Consider the following 20,963-nt stretch of genomic DNA (forward strand, 5'->3'; position numbering starts at 1 on the left):
ACAGTGTCTGGCATTAGTCAAACTGAACTGGTTGTGATGTTTTTCTTATTCTGATGGTATTTGTAAACTGCGGTTCCTTCATTATTTTCACTTTGGTTCATCCAGCAGACTGATTCGGGATGAAGAGAGAAACGTGAGTCTGAGGACGCAAGTGGAAACTACTTGGACATGCCGTTAAAACTGGGAGCACGGTGCACTCCTTTACTCCCAGAGTGGCGGGGGTGTGGAGCAAGCTCCCCGATACCCTGGTTTCCTTCAAGAAGCAGTTGGATGAGATCCTTGTGTCAATTAACTTTTAACTACCAAACGAACTAGGGAGACCAAATGGCATCTCTTCTCGTTTGTAGCCGTTCTTATGTTCTCTGTGTGGCATGGAGCTCGGAAAAATAATTGGAAAACAGCAGCCCCAGCTCAGCGATTTATATCACAATACAGTTCTCAGAATGGCGAGGAACATTACAGCTGATTCCACCCACCCTCTGCATTCTCAAGTCATAATACTCCCCTCAGAGAGACGGTACAGGGTACCAATTTCAAATAAAAACTTTTATAAGACGTCTGTGTCAGTGAATGTATGTAAATGTAGTCCCCCCCACTACCCATTTATTTATGTATCACATACTGATGTTGTGACTATTTGACTCTTATGTTTTGCTTGTGTGTTTTGTACTTCTGTGGGAGAATCCAAAAACAACCGTAGTGGACAATAGAGTATCTGTCTAGGCCTCATCTACCATGTTGATGCTGTTGTCCTGCCCCCCTCCCCAAGAGGAGTGTTCAAGATTCCTGCTGTTATTTTCCTCTGCCTGGACAACTGTGGTGCTGCTGCTGCTCATCATGGAGTCATGAAGCTCCAGAGCTGAGGTGGTGAGGGGCTTTTTAGGAATTTGAATACCCCATTGGAATTGCCACATGATCACCTGTGATCCCTTACCCTTATACTGCGTGAGTGCATCGTGGCCATCGAGCGCATTTTATGCCTTGAGTGCCCTCTAGTGGCTGACTCGTGGTCATTACAACCTCTCCGCGCTGCTGTACAGCTACAATGCCGGACATCCCTTTTAAGTACACGTGTATAAACATCACCGCAGACATCCACATTTAAAAAGTACAGCATATGGAAGCAATAGAAGCATTTTAACTGAACTATATTTAACGCATTATTTGGGAGAATATTTAGGTTGTGCTTTTAAGTCTAAAAATCATTTGGAAAATCGTTTCATTGTTCGGCTACCTCTTTTTCAAAGTTACTACCAAACGGGTTAGATGGGCTGGCTGTTATTCTCTCGTTTGTAACTTCTCTTTTGTTATGTCTAAATCAATCTTCACCCAAAATCATGAGGTTATTAACGAACCGTGGAATCTGTATGATTTGATCAAATCTGCATATGGATCTTGTGTTGACAAAACGCAGATCCGATTAAGATTTTTTAAATGTTCAGTTTTTTTTTAGCTTCCTGGAAAGCGCTCATAAAATCTGATTTGTTGCAGTGTTAGTAGTGTTGGGAAGATTTGCTTTGCTTTTAAGGACTGTTGCACAATACTTCCGTAAATGATGTTTTTTACATCAAATGATAACTTGGGGGAATTGCTTTTATTGGGAAATAAAATCATGGTGCATAATAAGTAAACACGCTACATGGGTCACTGTAATTGAGGGGTTGTAAAATCGGATTTTCCCAGAATGTGTTCATATTAAACTCACTTCTCACTGAAATAACAGAGGAATAGGCCGAGGTGCCATCTTGTGGTGGACTGTTGCAATGACCTCATGAAGGCAGGCGCCAGAAATGGGTTGGAGAACGTAGGTGCAGCGCTCACATGTAGTTAAATCTAGGTTGCATTAGAAAAAATAAAGTCTGGGGTGAATTGTAACGCTTTAAAACACGCCTTTGAAGAGTTCAGAATAACGCCGTTGGACGATGTTCGTCGCTCGGAGCATTGCGGCGGATCACAAAGATCTGATCCACGATGTTTCCTACGATTTTCACGGCAGGAGAATGGCGACTTGTTCCAGCGACCAGAGTGTCAAGGTAATTCCATGCGAGTTTTTTTTTTTAAAAAGATGAATACATCATCCTAACGCCGAGGAGTCCTGTCAATAAATCAGAGTACCCATCGTGCTAGGAAGCGTAAATTTAACAGCTGCACGAAGCAATCGGCTTGAAGCGTTTCTGCGTTGCGGCATGTAAACAAACGGGCTGTGTAGGCCTGAGAGTTGGGCGCCGGGTCTGTGAATGTCACGGGTGAATTTATCTTGCATTGGGGTTTGAATTTAGTTTTCCGCTCTGGGCTGGGAACACATACTTTAACCACGAAGAGCTCGGATACAGTCCTTTATAAAGCCTCTGTTTAGCAGGTTATACTATATCAGAAACCCTCAAGTATACGTTTGCTTCTATGAAGTCCTCAATGCGCCACTTGAAGACGTATAATAGTACGACTTGTTCAAGTGTTTTATTTAAATCTATCGTTTTAAGACGTTCAAGCTTCACAAGTAATACATCATTAAAAGATTAATAGCTGGTATATTTTACTACTACTATGTCACCGGGATAAAGGTTCATTAATTTCCCCCTAGCTGCACACACTTGTAGAACAGATTTTAACCAAATTATTTTTCTTAATACATTAGCTCGTAGCTTGTACATAGCTATATAAATCTTTGAGACGTATTGCGGAACATCCTGACATTTTAGTATTTACTGCTGCTGTCTAACATTCCATGCAGAGATGATTTTCAAAGCTTTTAGATGTTCAAGCCAAGGATGAGTTTGAGCCAGTTATTTAATTATTGTTTTCCAAATCGGTAAAACAATTTCATGGCTTTTCTGGAAAGACTGGGCAATGTTTGATCCCATTAGCAAAAATCGATGTTTATTTTTCAAAAAATAGTGTTATTTATAGAAAGATAAACAAAATACACAGAGAATATTTACAAGAGCTGATTCTGTGATTGTTTCAGGTCTGGGACAAAAGTGAAAACGGAGAATGGCACTGCACAGCCAGTTGGAAGGTGAGGATTATTCAAAACCAGTGCTTAGTTTTTTTTTAATCTTCCGCCCAGAATGTGTTGATAAAAGTGTTTTCATTCGCCTACGACACTGTAGATCAGGAATTAGTTGAAGACGGCAAAGGGCCTTTCCCTGCATCATGTCCTGGTTTGTCTCTGCTGCATATTTTTTCTTGCTCTTTCTGCTTGGATCATTTGCCAAATTGGGGACCTGAGGTAATTAAATATAGGCTCTGAAAAGCTGGATCGAGTGGAGGCTCAGTAGTGCAGTTAGGCCCTGGGTTCAATTCCTGGGGTGCTGCCTGCGTGGAATTTGTAGGTTCTCTCACTGTGTTTCTGTGGGCTACCTCTGGGTCCTCTGGCTTCCTCTCACAGGCCGAAGCCCAGCATTATAACATCAACCCTACCCTTCATAAATGGATTCTTCTCAGTCGTGCTAATATATGTGGTCAGACTTCAGAAAGAGCTCTCATTAAATCTCCCATCTCCAAGGGGAGCCTGCCAGTCATTCATTTATTCAAGCGAATCTTCTTTTTAAAAGACCTTCGTGAGTTATGGTTCATAAAGTGGTTGGCAGATAATCTGTCCTCTCAGAAAAATGGAAAGGAATGTAAAGCAGACACTGAACAGCACCACGACCACCGCAGGCAGAGGCTTTCCATCTGAGAGCATGTGTGTGGGGGGAGTTGGAATGAGAAACCCGAGGAGGAGGTTTCTGTATCACGCAGAGCTACAGTTCTATACAGTACACACACCAACGACTAGATTCAGCGCAGATCTTGCTACTGTTGAATTCACTAACCAGCAGCCTGGGTCGAGCAGACTGTGGTGCTGTACATTTGAAAGCCTTTTCTTAAGCTTCCCGGCTGTGGGAGAACGTTGTGGTGTTTTGCTTTTAAGTACTTTTTCCAACGGCCTGAATGAGTTCAGGCCTGAGACGCAGAAGACTGAGAAACGCTTGCAGCTTCTACTGTTCTACTGCATCCTGTCGAAATTGTCTTTCTTCTACCTCTGTTAGGTTTTTTGGGGGAGTTCCTCAGTTCCTTCTATAAAAAAAAACAGCCTTTTTTTCTGTCAAGCCCATGTGTACGGGCAATATCAAAAGTTTCGCCTCTTAATTGGTTGGAAGTGTATTTGGAAAAAGAGAACAGGAGGCAGTTCTTGTCATAACCTGAGAAAGGCCGAATGGCCTCCTCTCATTTCTCTCCTCTCAGCTCTTTTAATAGTTTGTAGAGATTTTTCATGAAAGTTCTCGTTCTGCCTTTTCTTGAAAGGTGGTATCGCCTTCTACAATGTGGCTGCCTAGCGTGTTCCATGTCCCCACCAACGATTTTTCCATTGGGGTTCTCGTTTACAAGTGTCCTGCAGGTTATACATTGTGATGTTCCTGGTACTCTCCCAAAACAATGGCACCAGCAGTCCTGGAGCGGGACACCACATGACAGAAAAAGAGGAGGCACGATGTAAGAAAATTGGGCAGGCACTAATGTAGGGGCAATATGTGTTGATTTAGGTAGGGGTGTGTTGAGATCAGCGTATTACAAAGCAGGTCACTCTGGAAAGTAGAATCGCAGAGCCTCCATCTGTTCCTTTGTGATTTGCTTGAAATTGTCAGAAATAAGGTATGAATAACACAGGGGTGGGTCTTGTACAGCCACAATTGAGCAGGTTTTGTAGCTTGATTTTTCATTTTCTGAACAATTTAGTTTTGACCAACTCAGCAGGCAGTTACTTCACATTAAGTGGATTAGAGATCATTTGAAATTAAAATATCGTCATTCTGCAGCTTTAAGAGTGAAAAACTGGCCTCTCCCACTTTAATTGAACCGTTCGGTTTGGCCCATATGTCCCTAGTCTCTACGCATCGATGAATCAGAATCATCGGTGGGTGGCAGGGTGGCGCAGTGCTGGGGCCCTCAGTTCCCTGGGGTGGAGATTGCATGTTCTCCCCGAAAAAATTTGGCTTTTGGGAAAATTGACCCCGGTGTGTGTTTTTGTGTGTGTGTGTGTGTACGAGCTGCGATGGGCTTGCGTCCCGTCCAGGGTGCACCCTGGCCTGCGCCTGTAGCTTGCTGGGATATTCTCCAGCTCCCCTGTGACCCTGTACTGGATAAAGCACTTAGGAAAAGGTCGGATGTGTAGGTGGATCGCCTGGTAAGGCCTGCTGGAAGGTGGCTTTCGAGGTCTGGGTTTGGGTTTTTCGAGAGACAGCCAAGGCGGAAAAGCCAAAAATGTCTCTTAGGCAGCGCTAAAGCAGGCAAGGATGTGTTCACTAAACTTAATCAGTAGTGCCATTCTTATGTAAGCTTTTGGCCAGGCTTTTCAGTTAAGGTTTTGGCATGAAGGCCTTTTCTAGAGCTGTTAATTGTGCAATCTATACGGTAAGTTGGCAATTGGGTCTTTATCCTACAAGTCTTGTTGTACAATCTTCCCTTTTTCAGTGTTGCCTTGTGTAAATGCATCATCTTAGATAGATAGATAAGACTTTATTGATCCCGTAGGGAAATTGATGTGTTACAGCAGTCCAGCCCAAAACAAGCAAAAACAGACATCAGAATAGACGAAAAGTTATATTAAATAAATAGAAATATTTATTTTTTATCTTAGCACTTAGTAACACAAACTCCAGTGTTTAGACACCTGGACTGTCCAAAGCTATCCAGAAAAAACGTGTGATTGTCTTGTGTGCTTGCAGACTCACAGCGGCTCAGTGTGGAGAGTGACCTGGGCCCACCCAGAGTTCGGCCAGGTCCTGGCCTCTTGTTCTTTTGACAGGACGGCCGCGGTGTGGGAAGAGATCGTCGGGGAGTCCAACGACAAGCAGCGCGGCCAGAGCCACTGGGTGAGTCGCAGCACGCACCCGGCCGGAAGGAAAATCCCAAATCCTGGATTTTCTGTTGAAAATGGCAGCTGCATGCCAAGAGGCGGAGCGATGGATCTGTGCCTGTGATCCATCTGTGCCTGTGACTGGAAGGTTGCCGGTTCAAATCCCACAGCCGGCAGAGGAATCCTACTCCGTTGGGCCCCTGAGCAAGGCCCTTAACCCCAGCTGCTCCAGGGGTGCTGTACAATCGCTGACCCTGCGCTCTGACCCCAAGCTTCTCTCCCTGTCTGTGTGTCTGTGTCTCATGGAGAAAAGCTGGGGTATGCGAAAAGATGAATTTCTAATGCAAGAAATTGTATAGGGCTAATAAAGCAACATTATTAGCATTATAATGATGGTGTACTGTAGTGATGAGTGGTAAAGGCCGGGGGAAAATTTGGCCTGGACACCAGGGTAACATCCCTAATCATTTCGAGGAACGCGGTGAGATTTTTTTAATAACCACGGAGAGTCAGGACCTTGGGATTTTTGTCTCAGCTAAAGGACGATGCCTTTTTTACAGTATACTGTCCCATTCACTATACTGGGGGATAAGAACCCACACAGATCCGGGGCTGTAGATCACATCTTGCTGAGGTTCATGAATTTTTTTGTATAGAACTGCTGGACACCCTGCACTGGGAAAGACGCTTGGAGCGTATTTTAGTGAGTTGGTGTCTGGGCTGAACTTGGGAGGTGCTGTTTGAAAGAGAATCAGCTTCAAATCACCCAGCAGCCATATCGCGCTGCAAACGTAAAACCGAGGTCCTGACTCTCTGTGGCCATTAAAAATCCCAGGGCATTCCTCGAAAAGAGTAGGGATGTTACCTTGGCGTCCTGGCCAAATTTCCCATTGGCCCTTACCAGTCATGGCCTCCTAATAATCCCCATCTCTGAACTGGCTTCATCACTCTGTTCTCCTCCCCACTAATAGCTGATGCAGCACTAATAGCATTCTGGTGCACTATCATCCAGGTGGATGCTCTACACTGGTGGTGGTGGAGGGGAGTCCCCATTACCTGTAAAGCACTTTGAGTGGTGTGTCCAGCGTAAGCAATTATTAATTATTATAAATAAAATGGGGAAACGGATTCCCTGACGTTCTGTGTTTTTCCCCCAGATTAAGAGAACCACGCTTGTTGACAGCAGGACGTCTGTAACGGATGTTAAGTTCGCTCCAAAGCACATGGGCCTGATGCTGACCACGTGTTCGGCTGACGGGGTCGTGCGGATCTATGAGGCCCCTGATGTGATGAACCTCAGCCAGTGGTCGCTGCAGCACGAGATCTCCTGCAAGCTCAGCTGCAGCTGCATTTCCTGGAACCCCTCCAGGTGCTGGTTTCTTCTTTGGTGCATCGAGCTTTCAGCTTGTAGCGCTGGACTTGTAGCTGGAAGGTCGTTGGGTTTCCTATCCCAAGTGCGACGATGCAGTTGTATCCTTGAACAAGGAGCTTCACCCAAAACAGCTCCAGGAGAACACCCAGCTGTGTAAATGGGTACAAATGTATATTGGATAAAAGCATCAGCCAAAGTTCATCATTGCTTTTAATTCCAGCCTGTCTTGCACCCACACTGTGCTTAAGGGGTATTGCCTGTTACCTGTCCATAGTTTCACAAGGTAAAAGGCATCCTTAAAGGTACCATTTATACAAAACATTGAGCTGTGATGCTCACAGATTTAACGTCAAACTAGCTGTGTTTTACTAAGAATGTTGTGCTGATTTTGTCTTTCTTTTTCATTATCCAATAAGTGCAAATTCTTGCGTCTAATGTAGGGGCAATATGTGCACTTGGATCCTTTTCAAATGGGATATAGACAGAGACATAATATCTGTTTAATTGACTGTAAATCCAGGCATCTTACTCAATCATGACATAGGGTGACAATCTTGCTGCACGTGACTCATAATTGGCTATCAGGAGCCAATTTGTAATTTTTGGCTCTTTTGATTCTTTGTTCCACAATTAGTGTGTTCCACAGGATTTTCTTAAACTGAACTGTGACAGAGAAGTTCTGCTTATAGGCAAAGCTGGCTTCGTAAAGTTGGTGACGTCAGTGTTGTTGTTGATGGTGATGTTATTTAAACACCGTGGTGTCATCTTTGGCCCTGTTTATTCATGTGAACTGCATGTTTGCTGAAAACATCACAAGGGTTGTCACAAGTGTATTTTTATTCCACTTGCATGGCATTGCTCATTTGAGAACCTTGCTCTGACTATTTGATGCTAAATATTTACACATATCTTTATTTTATCAAGATTAGACCATGGTAACACCCAACACCTATCATCTTAGGAACTAGGCATGAGTATGTACGGAATTTGTGGCACTTTTAAGGTACACTTCATCAGTACATTGCTCCCATCCTCTGTTAAGTTTAATGGTTTCCAATTTCATTTGATTGAATGTGGTTTAACCAAAGTCAATTGTATGTTGTTTTTCCCCATGCTTTTTGTGTCTGTTGTGTATCATACATTATCATACAGTGCTTCAAGTTGATTGTGAAGCACTCCTAATTAAAATTGTATGGTAACAGCATTTTATTTTTATGATTCCAGTGGGTGAATTTTGAATTGACTTCATAAACCACAAATAAAAAGAAAACCTATATACTAATTACCTGAAGGTAGTTACGGTTACTGAATTAAATGTTTTTTTTCCCAGTTTTATTCTGAAAAGTATGATAGTGATAGTCCTGCATGGTTGTCAAGGATCTGTCGGGGATGAGCTGAGCTGCCCTTCATTGATCCATATTAAGCCAAATGATTAATAAGGCAGCGATGACAAACACTGCAACCCCTCCTAATTAACCCACTGCTGCTGCTTCATATTCCAGCTCCCGGGCACATTCTCCCATGATTGCAGTGGGAAGTGACGACAGCAACGTTGCCTATGGAGGCAAAGTCCAGATATACGAGTACAATGAAAACACGAGGTTGGTGTGCACCTTGCTTGAGGCTATTTACTTCATGGCTGGAGATCCAGTACTTTCGTCTCAATGTATCTGCATTTGTAGAAATTAATATGCATGTAACTAGCTTATTTTCTAGAAGCCTTTTTTCTGTTTTCAAATACGTCATCACTTAGTATTGTTAAACGACCCCTAATTTGGAATAGCTCGATTGTTTTTCATGTCTTGGACTGGCCCGCAGATGTTCAAGCCATCTGGATTTTAAGACATCACATGGGCAACACATTCGGTGCGGACTGGAGGAGAGGCGTGATCCTCAACGATGGCACTCCATGCCTATTGATCCTAGCTAATCCCACCCTGCCCTCCGTGGTGTTCAGTAAAGTGTGTGGCACCACTTGGGGACCCCTGGTCAGTGTCGGCTAGTGACATGACCCGGGCTCAGACCCGTGATCGTGGGGCTCGAGCATTATTATTATTCATATGAGCTTAACATGCAAAAGTTACATAGTTATATTGTCGCAGTCAGGTGCCTCAGCCAGTCGCGGCTGGCATCATACAAATCGGTGAAGTTGCCAGGGCACCTGAAGCGAGGGCAGGAGTATAGGATGTGGTCGGCCGTCTGCTCCTTGCCATCGCCGCATTCGCAAATCGGGTCATCGGTGAGACCCCACTTGTGTAGGGTGGCCCAGAAACGGCCATGTCCGGTTCTTAGTCGGCTCAGCTTGACCCAGGCTTGTCTGGGTAGGTCATTTCCAGCGGGTTTGTTAGATACTTTGTCGATCAACTGTTGCAGTCTGTGGTTGTTATTATTCCACGCGTCTTGGCTCGAGCAGCGATCAGGCAAGAGCTCTGACTGATGAAGCCTCTTGGGAGGCCCTGAATGTCTTGAACAAAACATTCCGGCCAACTCCTGTGACGCCAACTTTATACCGAGGAAGGACTGGGCCAGTTTTGATGAGATACTAGCCCACTGCGCAGTTGTTAGTGTTTTCTCAGATGGGTATGATCTGGGCTGGAGTGTTTACTGTCCCAGATTTTGTTTCAGGAAGGGTAGTATCTGTAGGCTTCAGTTGACAATATGCTTGCTCTGGATACCTCTACAGGAAGTATGCAAAGGCAGAGACACTGATGACAGTCACAGAGCCAGTTCACGACATTGCGTTTGCTCCAAACCTGGGGAGGTCATTCCATGTGCTGGCGGTAGCAACCAAAGACGTCCGCATCTTCAAGTTAATACCTCTTCGGTGAGTGGACTGCAGATTTGCTTTGAGTGTTCAGTCTTAATCCACGGTGCATCTCGCCTCGTTTACTAAAACAACTCTGAGACTTATCGTATAGTCTGATAAATTAATATAATGTGATTGGAAAAAACTAGTTAACAGTGGGGAAAATGTCTGACTGGGAAGGAGAATGTCAGAAAAAGAGGAACTCTCAACAGTGAGCTGAGGAATTTTTAGCATGTCTCATAGATTTGTCTGCATTAGCTCTTAAAGTATTTTATTTTTTACGGCAGGAATAAAAGTCACCTTATTATAGGAGCACTGTTTTTTTAATATCTAGCAATTCGGGATGTCAGAGGCAGTGTATTTTTTCACAAGGTACAGGTGGTGCAATTTCTTCTTGGTCTCAGTTGGTAATTTTTAGGACCTTTTCATACATATAATATCTTGGCACAGGCTTTTACAGATTCATTGAAGAAGCAGTTTAACACTCCTTTAACAATTATTTATGTGCTTTGCCGGATAGACGGGAAACCAGCTCTTCGACGGGCCCAACGAAGTTTGAAGTGCAGATTGTGGCCCAGTTCGAGAACCACAACTCCCAGGTGTGGCGAGTAAGCTGGAACATAACCAGCACCCTCCTGGCCTCTTCTGGGGACGATGGCTGTGTGCGGCTATGGAAAGGTGAGTTTGTTTGCTCCTGCTGCCGAGATTGTACCCGACGACAACGCTGTGGCAAAACAGTAGTACCAGTGGATGTTCACAACTGTAACAATTGGAATTATTCCATCCAATTCCTGAATCTCTTACCAGTTTGTGAACATGCTTAAATTGAATACCTGAACAGTTAGAAGTTAAAAGCTAATTGTCTCTGAGGATCTCATCAAGCTGTTTCATGAAAGAAGCCAGGGGTATTGGCTTCAACCACATGACTGGGGGCCTTGTTCCACACTCCCGCCACCCTTTGAGTAAAGAAGTGCCTTGCGCACTTCCTGAAAGCACTTTCTTGTAGAGGCAGTGGACAAAAAATGGAAACATGAATGTTTAATTCAGACTGCCACTTCAATCCAGAGGTAATCTGTGAAGGTGTACTTCCGGGAATGGCCTGTTTTATCCAGCTGCTTCTTCCAAGTTAAATTGGAAGAGGCAAGAGTGGGGCTTGCATACTCAGCAGAGGGCAAAACGAGCTCGCTCCTACAAGAGATTCAGGTGTCCTGCTGGCAACAGGACTATCTTTTACACATTTGTCTGGAGGGTCTTAATCCACTGTCCAGGTCAAAAACATCAGAAACATCTTGGGCAGGAAAGAGCCGGGATTTGTTGTTTGTGATGCAGTGTTTTGGATTTTTTTTTTCTCCAGCTTTTATCCATGGATCATCTAAATATCTGTGGATCATTCTCTTCCAGCTAATTACATGGATAATTGGAAGTGCACAGGAATTCTGAAGGGGGACGGCAGTCCAGTGAACGGGTCTTCTAATCAGCAGGGCATCTTGAATTCGGCAGCGGGGTCTGCTGGTCAGGCCTCTCAGAACTCCCTAAATGGCTCTTCAGCTGGAAGGTAGGTGGACACTTCTGGGTCTGGCCTGTTTCACCTGCCCTGCAATGCTGCTGTGAAAGTTCTGCTTTACCACAGTGTCCTGAGACTGTTCAGCACTGAAAGCATGACAAACGCGCAAAGAGTTTGGCACCTTTCTTGCTAGGGGTGTTCCCTCGTAGGTACAGTACATAGTTGTACATTACTAATGTTTCGAGATGTAAGGTTTTTACATTGTAATAAGATAAGGTAGGTCTCCTAATATCACATCATATTCACTTTAATAGGAAAACAGGAAATTTAGAAGCTGTGCATTGTTTTACTACTATAGAAGCCAAAACTTCTAACAACACTTCTTTTAAGGAGACTGCAGGTTTTTAATCAGATGTAATTTATGCTTCTAAATGAGTTGTCTACAATAGTGACTTAATTAAAAATGTACAGACAATGAATTATTGAAATCTTCTGTCCTTTATGTATTGATTTTTGACTTCATTACAGATGGCTTATTTTTAAAGTGTTTATCCCCATTTATTTTCTAGTAATTACAAGGTGCAGTGCAGTGTATTGATACAATTCTGGAAAGCTGAAGGTCATGACATTCTTAATTACTTCAGCTGAAGTAATTGTCTGCAGAAAAACAAAGGTTGCCAAACTCATACCCCAGAAACAGTGAACACTTCTCTGAAAAAAACAGTATCGTTTCAAACTGGAGAAACCATGTCTTTTCTCCTTCAGTGCTTATTTTTTAAGGTCCCCTGTAGGTGTCAAATTGGACAGAGACGCAGATTATTACAGCAGCTTTTGTAATACTATCTGTAATGGGAAATCTGTTGATAGTCCTTTTAGTGGGGGAAATGGAGGTTTAATCCACTTCAACACTTATGGACACTTAGTGGTTTTGAGTGAATCCAGAAGGTATCTGTTATAAGTTCTGAAGGTTTTTTTTTTGTTATATACAGGAAAAACCTCAGTGACAGGAGAAATAATTGCTCAGGTCGCACAGACTGGGGGTTAAGTAACAGGAAATTAAAATGTTACGAAGGGCTCCCATAATAATCTGTGTGCTATGTATTTAACATTCCACAACATTAAAACCAAATCACAGTGCTGAAATTATTTACTGACCACACTGGCTGTTCTACCCAAATCTAATTCAATCTAATTATTTCATTGACATAACATTTGCCACATCCCAGACTGTTTCAGTATGTACCTGATCAGATACAGTAACTATTTGAAACCATCAACTTTAAAAGTCATGGCGGCAAACGCAGAAATAACCAGATTGTTAGACATAAAGGAGTGCTGAAGATGGATCAAACTTCCACTGTAGTCCCCAGGAATAAAATAAGTGTTTTTTGCTTTTTCTGTGTTAAACCCTCTTCTGACACCAGCACAACCTAACACCACTTTTAAAACACCAGGCAACATGAAGTATGTAATTGAAATTACCTTTAATGGAATTGGATGAAATGTGATTTTTATGCCGTCTGAATTCTGCATTTCAGAATTCTTTGAAGGGGAAAGATTTTAGTGGTCAACTAAAAGTAGTCTTAATGTAATACGTGTAAAAATAACCTTTCTTAAATTGAATGAGGGTGCATGTGTATAGTTTTAAGGGGCAAAAGCCCAGGATTTGTACATGTGTTTTACTTAATGAACTTTCAGTAGTTGTTTCAGAAAAGTACTGGTTCCATTAGGAAGGAAACTGAACATGCATGTTCTCTTATTTGAGATTCGCACCTCAGCTGTTCATCAGTGTCTCAATAACTGTAAATGACTTAAGGGCCCCTTTGTGGAGCATCTTAGGTCTTACACAGTTCTGTTAAACTTCCCCTAATGTTCTTAATCTTTGGCTTTTAGTCTATATTAGATTGGGTAGTAGCCTGTTTCTTAAGCCGTATAGTGCTGTTAAGTCATCATGTCTCCATTTCATGCCGTGGTAAGACTTCAGATTTCTTCATTTAGAGTTGTGTTAGTGTTTGAATGTATCAAGAATGAAATGCTTTGAAACTTTGTTTCGGAACAATGATTCAAACTGCCTTCTCCACTTGTATTATGTCCTTTTTGACAGAAAGAAAGCTCAGCTGATACCAGGCTAATTGGAGTAATTTGCTGTTTTGCTGCTTGTTGCATGCACACAGGAATGGAAAGAGAACTCCTTTTTCCCCTCCCCTGCGCCGGCTGACTTCTCCCAAGACACACCTGCAGCCTGCTTTCTACTAATCACAAACCCCAAAGGCTGTTTCTTATGTCTGTCCCAGTTTGTTCATACTGAAATCCTTACATGGGCAGGAATTTGTAAAAGACGTATATATATGTGACAGGTTGCACTTATCTAAAACTGATACTGAAATCTAGCTGGATCTTAAACTTCAGGCAGTTTTAGTGAGGTCTGGGACAGCTAGCTCCGGTTTTCCGGATTTGGGACAATGCCTTGCAGAAAGGTTTGCTCTGGACAGCTTCCTTCCATGCTAGACCAAATCAGTGATCAGCTGCAATTACTACAAAAGTGTTTCAATTTATTTTTCTAGCCTTTGATTTAATACAACCAAAATGCCGTTCTGCTATTCAGAGAAGTGATGTGACTGATGTGATTGCTTTTGTAAAAATCTTTTACCAAGCACCGTTGAATTAGCCTGTTAACATCAAGTGTTAACCTCTGAGTTCTGAGTGTGTTTGTGTGTATTTGAGTGTGATTGTCATCCTCTCAAACCAACTTGGAAGATCTGAATCCTCAACATTGTTGTTATAGTTGTGATTCTTTACAGACAACCTGCACACAAATCCTTCTGTGAGAACTTGTTTGTCCTCTATATTAGCTTTGTGTTTATACGAGCCGTTTCCCTTTAAAATATTTGTAGAATGTTTGAAAGAGATAGCCCAAGAGCTCTTTCCACTTTACTCCTAGCAACCAAATGAGGAAGGTGGTCCTTCTCATTTGCAATTTGTGTTCTAGTGTCGGAGCTATATGGAAAGTTGTCTAGAGAAAACCTTTGGGAAGTTGTTTTTAAATAGAATAACACAAAGGCAAAATGTGCTCAACAGTATCACTTGCATGGTCTCACCCAGCCTGTCTCTGAAAGCAGGAAATTTGAAAGTTTCTAAATTAAAAGTTTGAATATTAAAGGTAGTTACATGGATAGTTTCCTCACCTGCCACATGGTCTGGACAAACTGATTCTGTATTGACTGTTATTATATTTTCTTTGGTAAAAATTTAAACCAAGAATGTCAAATAAAATTTTCACTTTTTTTACTTCAGTACACTTTGTCCTTTTCTTTGTTTTCACATGTTTAACAATAAATATGAACAGATCTGTTCTGTTTGTTTCTGTTGTGCTAAAATATACTGTCTAATTGGCTTTGCTTTGTATTTTGTTTAAAGCCATGTGTGATTAATGGTAAATTTTAAATTGATTTTTATTTTTGAAGCAGCTTTCTTTAGTAGAAACTAAAAAACCAATGGCATGGAAATATTAAAACACGGTTGCTTTAGTTTGCATGTGTGCCAAACAAAAAAGTGTCAAGTCTGAGAATATTTTATATAGAGTTAAGGTGCAAGTTGATCTCTGAAAATAAAAGTATTCGAAACATAAAAAGCAGGTTAGTTTTCTTTTTTGACAACTGACGATGACAGCCTTCAAAAGGAAACTTGTTACAGGCAAGTTTTTTAATTTAAGCAAATTCGTTTAATGTCTTAGTAACCCTTTGTAAGAATATGAAGAAATGTAGGTGAAAACCAAAATATTTCATACGGTTCATGGAGTGTATCCTGAACGCAGATTGTCCTCTGTTAATTAAAATGCAGCCTTTCCACTTTGAACACAATTCCATAGTTTGTAGGGTTCCTTCAGATTAACTTTATTTTACTCGATTATTGCTTCCTTCCCATTTCTTTACAAAGAATGCCCATTAGGCCATTTATTTTACTTGACATTACTCTGGACCTGAACCTGTAACGTTCATGTCTTGGTTCAGAGACTTAAGCTTCAGAAAAGTTATTCAAGGTAGGCATTTGAGTGATGTATGGAAGCATCCTACTCTGCTTCGTTCGGGACAAACGTATGCCTGTGACCATTTCATCTCGTGGACTGAAATCAGTACATGCAGGTGACATGCATTTGTGTTCTTAGAGTTGGAAAAATAAATAACCGCCTGAGAAACTAGTCATCTGATAACCCTCCTGTGCGACTGTGCTGTATCTCTTTTTTTTTCTTTTTGTTTCTGACTTGGGTCCGCCTCTGGAGTTTTGTTTTCCTTTTTTATTTTAAAGCATGCAGTCTATTCTCTACCCCCCCTTCATTTCTCCTTGTATTTACTGCCTTTCTCTTCTTTGTTTCTTTTTTTTGTTGTTGTTTTGTTTTTCCTTTTTGTTTGTCCCGTTCCTGTCTCCATTGTTTCAGGTATTTCTTTCCCCCTCTGGACCTCCCCTGGGCTGGTTCGAGATGGTCCTGCTATGCCCAGCTTCTGCCTCCTCCTTCTCTGATAGAGCAAACTTGTGACGCTGACTCTGCCACCCTGCTGCTTCCTCACCCTCGCAGACGATACACTGCTCGACCCCTCAACCCCTTGCCCGAAAACGAAGGGGTGTAACAGGGTGTTAGACCACTGGACAACCGGGGGGAGGCTTGACACTTCAGGCTATGCTCGAGCAAGCCTCTGTTTTTCTGGTCTTTTTCTGCTTTTTCCCCTGATCCCCCCCCCCAAAAAAAAACCAACACAATTTCTGGATATTTTTTGTTGGCCCTCCTGAATCCCTGGCAGACAGTTCGCTGTGTTCTTGTCCGCCAGTGAAATCGTCTCTTCGTTTTGTGCTTTTCTTTCATGGAAAAAAACAAGTTGTAGAAGGAAACCATTTCTGAAATGCCGTACGCTATAAGGCTACTTCCCAAGTGCCTGTGATTCCAATGCAAGCTTTTATTTCCACTAAAAAGCCTCTTGTACATTACAGCTTGCTGGCTTTGGTGTATCGACACATCTGTCGTTTCAAAGACTCGTCCCGTAATGCTGTCTTAATCCTGAAAGGATGTCTGCAGAAGCTTTTTGGACAGTAGTCGGAAGTTTCATTCCTCTTTATTAAATCTCTTCTCTCCCCAACTAATAGCAAGAATCATTGTTAATGGAACTTTTAAACAATAACATTCAAAAATAAAGTGATGGATACAAGCTGAAAGTGTCTCAGTTTGCCTTGCAATTTCCAGTTTCGCTCTCTGTGAAAACCTCATGGTATAAAATAAAAAGATGATTTTATTACGGCTGACGGGATACTCCTTCCACTTTTTTTTGCTTAACTTACAAAGCCACTTTGCTCATGTCTTCTGCATAAGTCATGTCATATTGCTTACCGGTGCAAATGTTTAGAAACTCCCCTTGAGATGAGTTAACCACACCTCCCTAAAATCCTCCATCTCCTCTTCCTTGTAACTGAACTTTCTTACTGTCCTGGTTTTTCGGACAAGGTCGTAGGGAGTGACGGAAACTAAGTTATGCTCGGAAGGAACAACCCCTACGTGTTTCGGAAATGTACGTTTTTGCCATGGTTGAAATTTGCTTTACTCTATCTATTTTTAGGTGTCTTATTTTCAAAATATGTTCTTGTAATGCCCACGAGCCTTTTCTCCCTTCTTCTCCAAATAGTTTTTGTTAAACGTAGTAATGTGAGAGACAGGGTTGGCACGGACATCCGAGACGTTTCAAATAATGCCGTGGGGGTGTCTAAATGTTTTTTTTATCCTTGTCAAGACCTGCACTGATTGCTCATGAGTTGTTTCTGTGCAACGGGAATAGTACAGTATTGGTTGTGCGGCAGTTACTCGTCATACTTTTCACCAAAAATACATGGACACGGTAGTTCTGTTTTCATGACCCACGTTTATGTAGTTTGCCAGTTGTGTTTCTAAGATAATTCTAAAAAGCCATTCTTCCTGTGCACTAACAAGGCCTAGTAAATATACAGGATTTCTTTACTTCTGAGCTTTACGTTTTCATTTGTTCCTCTGACAATTTAATCAGCAAAACAATGGAGGATGCTGTGTGTCCAGGAGCAATGCTTGAAGAAATAACCTTTAGAAGTGCTAGAAGAAAATGTAAAAGTCTTTGAATAGTGTAACATGTTAATTATGTTCAGGTTTCTTCATTTGTTTTTATGCTCTTATCTTCTTGATGTAATTTGACTCTTGAAGCTCTATAATAATAATTGCTTACACTTATATAGGGCTTTTCAGGACACTCCACTCAAAGCGCTTTACAGGTAATGGGGACTCCCCTCCACCACTACCAATGTGCAGCAGTGAGTCAGGACCTCGGTTTTACGTCTCATCCGAAGGACGGCGCCTGTTTACAGTATAGTGTCCCCGTCACTATACTGGGGCATTAGGACCCACACAGACAGCAGGGTGAGCGCCCCCTGCTGGCCCTACTAACACCGCTTCCAGCGCCAACCTTAGTTTTTCCCAGGAGGTCTTCCATCCAGGTACTGACCAGGCTCACACCTGCTGAGCTTCAGTGGGCTGCCAGTTGTGAGTTGCAGGGTGATATGGCTGCTTGGCAGAACAATAAACATAAATAAGCCAAGACGATATATCAGTCTCTGCTAGAAGTGCTACTTCTGTACTGTTGATCACAAATTGTCGATGCACGCGAAGCAGAACGCAGATGCAAAACGAAACTATTTTCTTTCTTTAATGCTGTTCTCCAGCTAATCCTCACCAGGTAGTAAAATATCAGGCTCCAGGCACACTTGGTAAAGACAGGGGTATACAAATCCAGTTCTGAACGCCAGCTGTGTTACCACTTAGTTATTTAACCCCCAAACTTGAACTTCTTACTTGATCTGCCTGTTGGCATAATGAGGCCACCTGCCTCTACGGGAACTGGAGATTTCGTGCTGGAATTCGGCAGGGTCCTTCTCGACCAGATCTGGGCGTCCAGTCGCGTTTGTCAGCCCGATCACGTGGCTCTGTCTTCTGCGTGGAGCGGGTGGGCTGTGTCACGAGGCGTGGGCTGTCATGTGCGCTCCCCGCCCTGGGTGGGGTGTGGAGAGGGTTTGAATGAGCTGTTATAAGATAAGATTTTATTGTCCCCTGAGGGAATTTTTTTTATGGACACCCAGCACTCCTGTACATTTAAATAGAATGCAAAAAAAAAGAGAGAGAAGAAAAACATTGCACATTATACTATTGCAAAAAATAAGAAAAACATTTAATTAAGCAGAACTTTCTGTGTCGGATAGCATTCAGCTTCTTCCAGATAGAACTCTAGACATTGGGGAACATTACCAGTCTGAAAGACTTCGAAGCTCTCCGGAGGAAAGACTGGGCAATGGAGACCTAACGTGAAACTATTGATTTCCTACAAAATCTTTACATTATCCCACCTCCGGACTCCAAAACTGCCTACCAATCCTTCAAACGCCGTGTAGACAGGGAACGGATCATATGCAAAAGACCCAAATAAATAACCGTAACGTGTGGCTTAGTCTATTTTTCCGCGCCGCACAAAGTTTTGGTGGAAAATGTACGACTGTCCCCATTACAGACGGCTCCGAACCAATTCATTTAAAAATAAAAACTCTCCCAAGAGGAAAGATCCCCTCTGGTCTTTGTATTTTGTGGACAGCGGTCTTGTCCAATCACCGAGCACGGATGCGGAGAGGTCCCGCCCACGGGCGGTGACGTCTGGGCGGGTTTCCTGTGTATAAATTCAACCGGATGGCAGGAGGAGTTGCGTGTACAGTAGTTTTGTTTAGGTCGGTGAATATAGCCGAAAGCCAAGGGGGAAAAAAAAAACCCGCTACGGTTTGAACTTTTGGCGGTTGGAATCTGGGAATTAGTTTCAGTTTATCTGAGATTCCTCAAGTTTCGAAAGGACTTCTGCCTCCTCGCAGATCTTGCGTGTAATGTGCTACTCGAAGCTGGGACCCAAATTTTGTATGAAGCGGTTTCCAGTTTCGAGAGGGTGAGATTTTTTTTCTTGGGGGGGGGGCTGAATTGTTCCCCCACGGCAGGAGTGGGCATTTGGGGACTGTTTGCTCGGCTCCTTGGGCGAAGACCGAGATTTTAAGGTACGTAACGTCGATTATACGTGTGTCGTTAGAAGAGGCAAGTCAGACGATGCTTCGTTAGCGAAGTGGAACTTTTTGGAGAGTTTCCTTGCAGTTCAGTGGGATTTTTCTGCGGAGTTGCAGCATTTCTCCGGCCTGTGGTCGGGGAGACTCAGCCTTTTTTATGCAGTAATTGACATCATAAGAGTCGAAATTTGCTGTTTCTAATTATTTGCCGTGAGCTGTTGCAAAGATGACGCAGAAAGCACCTACACACTGGTAATGGCAGCACCCTGTTACTCGACGTTACCATTACGGCGTTGAATTTTATGGTCATATAGAATGATTGTACCGAATAAGCACCGGTAAAGCGTTTTCACTGAAATGCGTGTCCACTTATAACGACCTACGGTTTATGCATTTTGATTTATCTTTTTTTAAAAGATCGGTCTCCTTAGTAGTTTCAAAGCGAAAGGCGAGACTAGCACAGGTTTTGAGGGCTTCAAAGGTAGATGCGGCTCAGTTAGCATGGTGAAGTGACAGTTTTCCATTTCATTCTGTTGATTTTATTATGCTCTTCAACTACAAGACTTGAGTGCCCTAGTTTACCACGGTAGCCGATTAACAGAAATCCATTCAAATAACTGGAGCACAGTTGCATTTAAAGAGATTTGCGATCCCGAATACCAATAATTTTTCTTTGAACATCTGTAGTCACTTAGTTTCCCTGCAAAACAGGGTATTTTTTTTCCCTACAGGATGAAGCTTTTTTGACATGTGTGGAATTGCGAGGCGTTCCTTGTTCTGCGGTGTTTTGTATGTGGCCTTTATTTAGCCACAACGATTGTTCTACTGAAGGTATATAGGAGTTCCAAAGTTTTGAACAATTAATTGAATACTCCTTCTCATTATGTTGGAATCTATCGTTCAGCTACTTTTAAGAAGCACGACGGTGATGGTAGATTGTGATTTACGTTGTTATGCATAGGAGAAGCACCGAGGCCCTGAGTTAAATTCCTGGAGCGCTATCTGTATGGAGTATGTTTGTTCTCCCCAAGTTCACATGGGTTTCCTCTGGGTGCTGCCTCCTACAGCCCAAAGACACCCTGGTAGTTTAATTGGCTTCTGGGAAAATTGGCCCTGGGGTGTCTGTGTGTGTGTCTGCCCCACGATGGACTGGTGTCCTGTCCGGGGTGTCTCCCACCTTGCGCCCGTTGCTTGCTGGGATGCGCTCCCGCTCTCCCGTCGTCCCTTACTGGATAAAAACCGGTTGAGAACTGGATGGTCGCAATGGAACCGTCTTCTAAGTGTCTCTCCCCCCCGCCGGGGGCTTCTTTCCAGCAGGTAAACTGGTGCCCGTCGGCGCAAC

The 20,963-nt window shown here is 42.8% G+C and overlaps 1 protein-coding gene across 4 annotated transcripts; it reads left to right on the plus strand.

The window, feature by feature from the left end:
- Positions 1-1,725: 1,725 nt before the first annotated feature.
- seh1l (SEH1-like (S. cerevisiae)) lies at positions 1,726-16,811 on the plus strand. Of its 4 annotated transcripts, none has more exons than XM_088600840.1 (9): positions 1,726-2,033; positions 2,966-3,016; positions 5,709-5,855; positions 6,997-7,208; positions 8,714-8,812; positions 9,895-10,035; positions 10,538-10,695; positions 11,419-11,572; positions 15,957-16,811. In XM_088600840.1, the coding sequence occupies exons 1-9, from the start codon at positions 1,923-1,925 to the stop codon at positions 16,144-16,146; spliced, it is 1,263 nt and encodes a 420-aa protein (XP_088456966.1). In that variant the 5' UTR covers positions 1,726-1,922; the 3' UTR covers positions 16,147-16,811. The 4 variants fall into 4 exon arrangements, with proteins under 4 accessions (XP_088456966.1, XP_088456969.1, XP_088456967.1 ...); XM_088600843.1 differs by lacking the exon at positions 15,957-16,811 and adding an exon at positions 13,630-14,814 and having other exon boundaries at positions 1,733-2,033; XM_088600841.1 differs by lacking the exon at positions 15,957-16,811 and adding an exon at positions 13,696-14,814 and having other exon boundaries at positions 1,733-2,033.
- Positions 16,812-20,963: the final 4,152 nt, after the last annotated feature.

Source organism: Lepisosteus platostomus, chromosome 12, assembly GCF_059453375.1.
Source record: "Lepisosteus platostomus isolate fLepPlt1 chromosome 12, fLepPlt1.hap1, whole genome shotgun sequence".
Classification (NCBI taxonomy): domain Eukaryota; kingdom Metazoa; phylum Chordata; class Actinopteri; order Semionotiformes; family Lepisosteidae; genus Lepisosteus; species Lepisosteus platostomus.

Excerpts from the sequence above, each read along its gene's own strand:
- seh1l (XM_088600840.1), top strand. The coding sequence starts at position 1,923 with ATGTTCGTCGCTCGGAGCATTGCGGCGGATCACAAAGATCTGATCCAC. Across the intron at positions 2,034-2,965 it reads CCAGCGACCAGAGTGTCAAG|GTCTGGGACAAAAGTGAAAA; the intron begins GTAATTCCATGC and ends TGATTGTTTCAG. Across the intron at positions 5,856-6,996 it reads AGCGCGGCCAGAGCCACTGG|ATTAAGAGAACCACGCTTGT; the intron begins GTGAGTCGCAGC and ends TTTTTCCCCCAG.